An 8,984-nucleotide genomic window follows, 5' to 3' on the forward strand; every position below is an offset into this window, starting at 1 on the left:
CTTTAATTGGATAAATGTAGCCAAAACGAGAGTAATCGTCTATGAATGTTATGAATGAATCATAACCATCCACACTTTTCACAGGAAAAGGACCACATATGTCTGTGTGAATAATCTGTAGAATTCCTGCGCTTCGTTTGGCATCTTTCTTAATTTTCTTTACATACTTTCCTTTTATGCAATCTCTACATTGTTCTAACTCTGAGAGCTCTAATGGAGGAAGAATATCATTCTTAACTAGTCTTTCTATTCTCCCCCTCGAAATATGGCCTAAACGACAGTGCCATAATTTCGACAACGCATCTTGAGCTCTCTTTCGTTTTCTGTTTCCATTGTTCGATGAGGATACATTTTCATTCACATCACATACGGAATTAACATTTTCACGAAGTGATAACAAATAAAGCTCGTCTTGTCGGAAGGCAAGACCAATACATTTATTATTAAACAATATCTGACATTTGCCATTTCCAAAATGGCAATCATAACCATCATGGTCCAACTTTGAAACACTAATCAAATTTCTTTGCAAAGAAGGTACATAAAGAACATCTCTAAGAATAATTATGAAGCCATCAGCAAGCTCTAACGGAAGATCACCAACGGCCTCAACATCTGCTTGTTCTCCATTTGCTACTTTAATGAAACTTTCGCTTCTTTGCAAAGTTCTCATCGAACGGAATCCCTGTAATGAATTAGCAACATGAATAGTTGCACCTGAATCAATCCACCAAGTAGATTTTGAAAACTTTACATACAAGGATTCATTTACGAACGTAATAATGTTCTCACCTTTATTCTTCATAATCATCTTTAAGAAATCAGGACAATTCTTTTTATAATGTCCCTGTCTTCTTGCAGTGGAGACACTGGTCTTTAGCCACTGGGAATTGCTGGTTCTGAGACTGTTGCATGGGACCTTTTCCAGATGATTTGGAGGAAGAGCTGTTATTATAGTTCTTTTTCTTATCTTTTAGGTAGTTGACAGAACCACCTTGTGAAACTTTTATTCTTTCCTCCTCCTGCACACACATGGCAATGAGCTTTTCTAAATCCCATTTTTCAGGCTGTATGTTGTAATTAACAACAAATGTGTCAAATTCTTTGGGCAAAGAAGCAAAAATCAAATGAATAAGGAACTCATCCTTGAGTGCCAAATCCATTGGTTTGAGCTTAGATGCCAGATTGCTCATTCTCAGTATGTGCTCTCTAATGCCACTGCCGCCACCAGAGTACCTTTCTGTAACCAGCTGCTTGATCAGCTGGGTTGCATATGTCTTTGAAGAGCCAGTGAACTGACTCTTTATTCTGTCTAGGTACTCTGTGACCGTGTCACAGTCTGGAATTGAGCCCACAATAGCAGGCTCAATTGTGTTCTTTATCACTGCCAGACACTTCTTGTTGGCAGTGATCCATTTCCTATGCTCAAGGTCATAGGACATCTTTACGGGAGCAAAATCCCGCTCTCTGTTCTGCCATGCAGCATCAGTCTCATCTGTCTCCCTCACCGGTGCCACAGGTTCTTTAGGGCACGGTGTGGTGACAACCCAGTCCACCTCAGCGAGGATAAAGGCCAGGTCTATCTTTTTCTTCCACTCAATATAGTTATCACCTTTTAGAGTGGGGATTTCTTTGATACAACTCATCAAGTTGTATCCTCCTGAAAACATAATTCAAATAGGGTGAGAACAGAAATAACAACAATAATTGCATGCCTTAGTTTAACGTTGGTCAAAATTAAAACATACAATTATTTTCTACACTAATTCTACATCACCGTTGGGCAGAAATAGAATTAATGTATAACAAAACATTATAATATTGTCATTAATCAACGTTGGTCAGAATAACAACAACATTATAATCAATTTAAAACATATCCTTTTTCAAAATTAAATTCTCCCGTTGGTTCGAATTTAATAATGAAAATTACATCTTTAAATACGCAGCGGAAACTTTAACATTTAATAATCTTTTTCCTATTTTCCAGAAGCAAATTTACTATTTACTGAACAAAAAATATCGTTGGATAAATTTTGTACAGAAAATTATCATAAAAAATCAATTCAAATTGATCAAACTGTTTTCTGGAAAATAAGAAAACAAAAACTGTGACAATATCTGTTCATTTGACCATTTCGGCCCAGCCAGCACACGCGCGGCCCACGGCCTGCCCACGCGCGCGCGCGCAGCCAGCGAAAACGGCCCAGCAGCCGCGGCCCATCCGCGCGCTCAGCGCGCCCCCGCGCCCAGCCGCGCGCGCTCTCTCCCCGCGCCCAGGCCGCAACCTGGGCCTGGGCCAGGATTTCGGCCTTGTGCCCTATCCCGCCTGGGCTGCGGCGCTGGCCCAGTCGCCCGTGGCCGTCCATCTCCATCCGACGGCTGCCCGCGCGCGTCGCGAGATCAAAACCCCAGCGACCGGCGCGGCGCCCTTGACCTAGCATCATTCGGCTTCGCTCTCTCTCTCTCTTCGCCCCTCTCTCCTCTCCACTCAGTCCCGCCGCAGCAGAAACCGAGCGAGGAGCTTCGACGGCAAGAGAGCTCAGCAAGCCCCGGCGCCGTCTCCGGCCCCCTCGCCGGCGTGCGCGCTCCCCAGTGGGTGAACGCGCCGCCGTCGAGCGGCCTGGTCGCGGCGCCCTAGTGGCCGTTCCGGCGAGCAGATCACCCCCGGCCGGCCCTTTCTTTTCCCCGCGCGGCGGCGTGCACGACGGTGAGGTGAGCCGTGCCGAGCCACCCTCTTCCTTTTCTTTCCCCTTTCTATTTCTTTGATTCGGATTTGGCCCGATTTTTAGATTAGGGTTAGGGTTTGCTTTACCGATTTGAAATCGGTTCTTTTCCCCTTCTCAGTCAATCACCGAGCGGGTTAGGGTTTGCTTTACCGATTTGAAATCGGTTCTTTTCCCCTTCTCAGTCAATCACCGAGCGGGTTAGGGTATGGGTTGGAGACGGCACTGTTTTCTTTTCCCCGAATCACCTTCGGGTTTTAGGGTTCGTTCTTTGCATGAAAACCGAGCCCTTCTTCTTTTCTCAGATCCGACGGATCGAGTTAGGGTTCAACCGAACGTCGGGTGACCCTTTTCTGCTTAGATCCGCACTGGATCTCTTCATCTTTTTTCTTTTCTAATCGGTACCCGTTCTAGATCTACGTGCTAGTAGGCTCTGGTACCATTGTTAACTTTCTTTGGATCGACTAGAGTAGATCTAGGCGGATGAACTCATAGATCCATGAAACACATGCACATTTAGACCTAGAACACTACACCGAGAGGGAGATAGGGGAGAGAGGGGCTGGTGATGAACCTGAGCCTCCAGATGATGTCGCGGTTGTGCTGGCCATCGCGGGTTCGGTGATGGAGGCAGCACACGGGCAGCGACGGGTGGAGTAGAGGTTGCACGGACGTCGATGCAGTGCGGTCGGGCGTAGCAGTGACGACGGCGAGGATCAGCGGAGCTTCCCGTCGCTGGCTGCGCGCCCTCTCGAGATCGGTCTAGGGTTTGTCGGTGGGGTTTGCGGCTCACGGCGAACCTCGTACTTTGAGCCGCCGGCCCCCACCTCTCTATATAGCGCAGTGCGACGGGGGCCCACCAACCATGTAGGGTTGGGCGCCCCCGATCAGGGCGCGAGACCAAGGCCCAATAGGCCGTTGGGCTTATTGGTCAGGAGATCAATCTAACAATACCAAATGGTCGGTTCTTGCAGACATCCCCATCAACAAGAAGCTCTACAGATTCAGGCTGTTCGGCTGGCTGATTGCCGGCTGGCTGGCTGGCTGGCTCTGTCACTCACGAAATCATTGTTCACGTCCTGCCAGAACAGTATTTTTCTCTCACAACAATCAGTCGGAACAGTATTTTTCAGTCCTGCCGAACAGGCCCGTCGGTGCAACAGGAATAGTTCTCAGTTTCTACATATTGGTATAAAAGATGTTTACATCATAGATAAAAACTTATTCAATTTCGTGTCACAGGAAGATCACAATAAATGTTATCCCGTCCATTCTTTTGTGTCCAGGAAGGGAAACAAAATAATAATAATTGTTGGCACATGAGCATGATGAAATAGCAAGAGATTGGAATATTGGAATTGTGTACTATGAGCATTCAGTATTTTAAGATCATTTTGCATCATGCATACATGGAAATTCAAATTAGTTTGCAAACATAAACATGATTTATCATTCACTAGAGTCCATCTGGTCTAGATTAGTTGTTTTTTTTTACCACGAATGAATTATAGCACATGCTCCACCAATGCTCAATTAGGAACCATGATAAGCACAAGCGTTGCTTGAATGTGTTAATTGAGAAATACATATGGCATGGATTTTTTGCCCCTAGCAATGTACGGGCACATAACTAGTAGGATGCAATGCAAGCAATCAAGGAGAAGAGGGAGGACGACGGGCGGGCCAAGCAAGTGAAAGCGTGAAGGAAAGCCAAATACAACCAAGCGAACAAGCCAAATACAACCAAGCCAAATACTGGTAGTCTAGTATATCTGCATTCAACCTACAGTTACTATCACAGGACCAACACTAAATCAAACCACACAATAAGGTCCCTCCAAGTTTTATCAACTGGTTCTACTCTAGATAACAGGTCAACAGCACAGTGCTGTATTACAGTATTCTAACCATCTGAATTCATTTGTCCTAGCAATATAAACCAACCGGTTCATTTTTCTTCAATTGAGAATGACCATGCAACAAGCATAGTAAGTGCAGGCCACATCATATGTTTGCCAATCAAACTGGTAGCGTAAATCAAATGTGTTCAGGGATGATTTTCTCCAACATTATCTCTGAATAATTTGTACCGTGATATTACTTAGGCTTAGAGCAAACAGAATGAATCACCTCTTCTTGTGGCGCTTTGAGCGGTAGTGGTCATCCTTCACGCTTTCACTTGCAAAGTAGCGACTGCAGCCAAAGCCAATACCAGATATATATGATTATCAGTAGAAGATTAGATTGTAGCTAGCACATTTACATGATACGTGCAGTTCATCACAAACATAGCAACTCCAGCAATGACACCTTAAATCATAGCCATATTTTTACTAATCCCTCTAAATCAATTCAAGGCATCTACTATCAGTTAAATTCCAGGAAGCATCAAACCATCACCCGAAGTTCACCATTTTACTCTAAACCAGACAACTCAACTGAAACACACAGTTTATTAATATCAACACAAAAATTGGCAGCAGCTTATAAATTCTGCACATACAACTAATTCATCAGATGAACCAACCCTAGCTCACTGAAATCGTCCTACTGTTTGCTGATAAGACAATACAAGAGTGTTCAGGAACAGCTAGTATGATCTTCTATCTCTTCTCTTCTTCTATGGCTGTGTTTAGTTCCAGGAAGTTGGAATTTGGGGCTACTGTAGCACGTTCGTTTTTATTTGACAAATAGTGTTCAAACATGGATTAATTAGGCTCAAAACGTTCGTCTCGTAATTTCCCACCAAACTGTGCAATTAGTTTTTTTTCGTCTACATTTAATGCTCCATACACAAACCACAAATATTCGATGTGATAGACACTGCAGTACTTTTTAAGATATCAGGGTGGAACTAAACAAGGACTATCTCTTCTATACCACTAAAAAGAATGAAACGGACCCATCTACCACAGGGGCGGTGAAGCCCCAGTGGCTGTGATCAGCATCCCATTAAAAAAAACCATCCCACCCATCCGCACCCCCTCAACCACCTGACTGCCATCTGCACCTCCGCCCTCACCTCATTCTAGGTGATTATTGTTAGGGTCCAAGTGCCACCCACGCCGGAGCTACAAGGACGCCACCGCCCGGTGCCCAATCAATTAGGTGGCCAGCCCTCACTGGTTCCCCACCCACAGCCAGATCTCCCAGGAGGCAATGACCAAGCGACGGCGACTACACACAGGCACGGCCGCACCTCCATGAGATCCAGCCGTCTTGGCCAAGGTGAGCCACGACATCGGGGGCGGAGCAGCAGGATGTCCAAGGTACGCCATGGCAGGCCTGATGCGTTCCGAGTGCAGGGACATGACCTGCTTTGGCTGAGTGGACGTCAAGGATTGGTTTATCTATAAGTGGATGAGCATGAGATAAATATCATATTGCAAGTCCAAAAATGAAGTAAGTTGGTGTTATCATCCTTCAAATTGAAGCAAGTTGGTGGTCAAGGAGGGGTTTATCATCCTTGAACCAAGTGGGAACAAATGATGAACAAATTGATAAGAATCTTGATTTCCCGTTGCTCTATTTTTTGTGGGAACAGATACAGTAGTTGCTTCCACTATTGTGGTGTTTGTTAGATTTACACAACTAAGGGAAGGTGAAACAGTATGAAAAGTTTAGAAATAAGGGGGGAGAAAAGAGGAGTGAAAGACAGACTTCAAGGAGGGCTTAGCAGATTTATGAGGGGGTTTACCCCCAATGGAGAATTAGATATTGTGAAGCATATCAAAGAAAGAAATCACAGTCCATACTCAATGCAAATACCAAATGGTCGGTTCTTGCAGACATCCCCATCAACAAGAAGCTCTACAGATTCAGCTATGCCTGCTTTATAGTCGGTGCAGCAGGAATAGTTCTCAGTTTCTACATATTGGTATAAAAGATGTTTACATCATAGATAAAAACTTATTCAATTTCGTGTCACAGGAAAATCACAATAAATGTTATCCCGTCCATTCTTTTGTGTCCAGGAAGGGAAACAAAATAATAATAATTGTTGGCACATGAGCATGATGAAATAGCAAGAGATTGGAATATTGGAATTGTGTACTATGAGCATTCAGTATTTTAAGATCATTTTGCATCATGCATACATGGAAATTCAAATTAGTTTGCAAACATAAACATGATTTATCATTCACTAGAGTCCATCTGGTCTAGATTAGTTGTTTTTTTTTACCACGAATGAATTATAGCACATGCTCCACCAATGCTCAATTAGGAACCATGATAAGCACAAGCGTTGCTTGAATGTGTTAATTGAGAAATACATATGGCATGGATTTTTTGCCCCTAGCAATGTACGGGCACATAACTAGTAGGATGCAATGCAAGCAATCAAGGAGAAGAGGGAGGACGACGGGCGGGCCAAGCAAGGAAAGCCTTAATTCGTTATGTAGCCCATTGGGCCAGAAGTGACTGCCCAAGCCTAGCAACAAAAGAAGCCCAATCGTTTCATTTTGGATGTACTAGCAGCCTGTTGTTGTTGCATTTCATCATTTGCTTAATTTTTGCAATTAAATCTCAGGTATATTACAGGCAAAGAAAGATTGTGTCTCCTATTTGTTTTCCCGTTTTCCCCTTATATTTTCAACATAAAAACCGAGCTCTAGGATAGGAGGGAGGTAAAACCCAGATTGGCCCTGTTCGTTTCGCTGAAATTTAGCTGCTTCTCGCTGAAAAGTACCGCTGAAGTAGTGCTGAAAAATACTGCTGAAGTACTGCAGATTTGTTGTTAGAGCAAAACATTGAAGGCTGCTAACATTGAAGGCTGCTAGGTCTTTCTGACAAACAAATCTGCATGGCATCACGACATCAACTACTCACTCCAATATCATTCCATCAAGTTAGTAAGGAACACTAGAGGAACTGAGAAAGCAAGAGCACCTGAACACGTAAAAAACGCTGATGATCAGTAAGTACATTCAGATCTGTCTTCACCATTCACCAATAAAAAGCAAAAACATCACAAATGCGACCAACGCAGTTGCGAGTCCATCCGACCATCACATTACAACACTGCTCAACCGTGCAAAGGATCCAACCAACAAGAACATTCTGCCATGAACTTATATACCACATATATCTTCATTATTATTCTTATGTACATAATGTACCAGGTCAGGTTCTTACATGATCATAGCTGACAATACAACACCACTAGAGCTGCAACACAAGGACAATGTGATGGATGACTGGTGCTTGCTTGGTACGTAGGTTCGTATACAACCCACAGCTGAGAATCAATAAAATGAACATGTGTCGGCGACCTTCTATGTCGATTGTTATAATTCAGTGTTCAAAAGCACAAAACAGCCCTAGTTACATAAATGAAAGCACATGCTGATACAATACAACAGGGACGGACCCACAGGGTATGCAGGGTGGGCCACCGTATACCCTGGGGTCTGCCAGTCATAGAGATAGGTAGAAATTTTCAATGTAAAAAAAATAAAAAAAAAAGGAAATTTTCACCGAATTGTATAATTTTTTTTTTGCTGCGCATATCCAGAGGTAAAAACCTAGGTCCGTCACTGCAATACAACAGTTGTTAATGGAAAAATAAATCAAGTGGATTCAAATAAGGACGAGGTGGAGCGATCCATGGATGTCCTCAAGGTCAAGTTAATAAATTATATATACAAAAATGAGTAAGGAAATGAATTGTCTAATTAGCTCTTTGAGTTGAAAACTAGAGGAGAACCGTGGATACCCATTGGAGCAACCATCCCCATCCCTTAGATTCAAACAAGCACAAAGTAATCCATGGATGATGAGACCTGGGTCATGAGTCACCGTGCTTGTACCATACAGTATTGCTGGTGTTCATCCATCATATACAAGTGTTCCAAAGGCAAGTTAAGGCGCCATACCAAATTATGGCATGGATGATGAATACAGATAGCTCGTTCATAATCATGGGCTTATTCCCAAAAAAACGAATAGTTCACTATTGAGCAAATCATACCGGCTGTTCGGCTGGCTTATTGCCGGCTTATTCACTCACGAAATTACTGTTCACGTCATGCCAGAACAGTATTTTTCTCTCACCACAATCAACCGGAACAGTATTTTTCAGTCCTGCCGAATAGGCCCAGGATCGGAAAGACACTTGAAATCACTCAGTCAAGTAAGTTTGCTACAGTAGCCAGCATAAATGTCTGCACAAAGTATTACTGATAAGGAAATATTGTACTACTAGGTGGTTCCTCCAGACAATGAACTAACAACTGAGCAGGTTCCCAATTCGACCAT

General features: G+C 43.4%; 1 protein-coding gene across 1 annotated transcript; it reads right to left on the bottom strand.

Annotated features, from left to right (window-relative positions):
• Positions 1-866: 866 nt before the first annotated feature.
• Positions 867-3,641, bottom strand: LOC136473095 (uncharacterized; the record flags this gene model as incomplete). Its single annotated transcript, XM_066470789.1, has 2 exons — positions 3,301-3,641; positions 867-1,660 (listed from the first exon to the last, which is right to left on the bottom strand). Coding segments are annotated over exons 1-2 (831 nt in total), but the record flags the coding sequence as incomplete, so codon positions are not given.
• Between the last annotated feature and the right edge of the window lie 5,343 nt (positions 3,642-8,984).

The sequence above is a fragment of the Miscanthus floridulus genome, chromosome 8 (genome assembly GCF_019320115.1).
Source record: "Miscanthus floridulus cultivar M001 chromosome 8, ASM1932011v1, whole genome shotgun sequence".
In the NCBI taxonomy this organism is placed as follows: Eukaryota; Viridiplantae; Streptophyta; class Magnoliopsida; order Poales; family Poaceae; genus Miscanthus; species Miscanthus floridulus.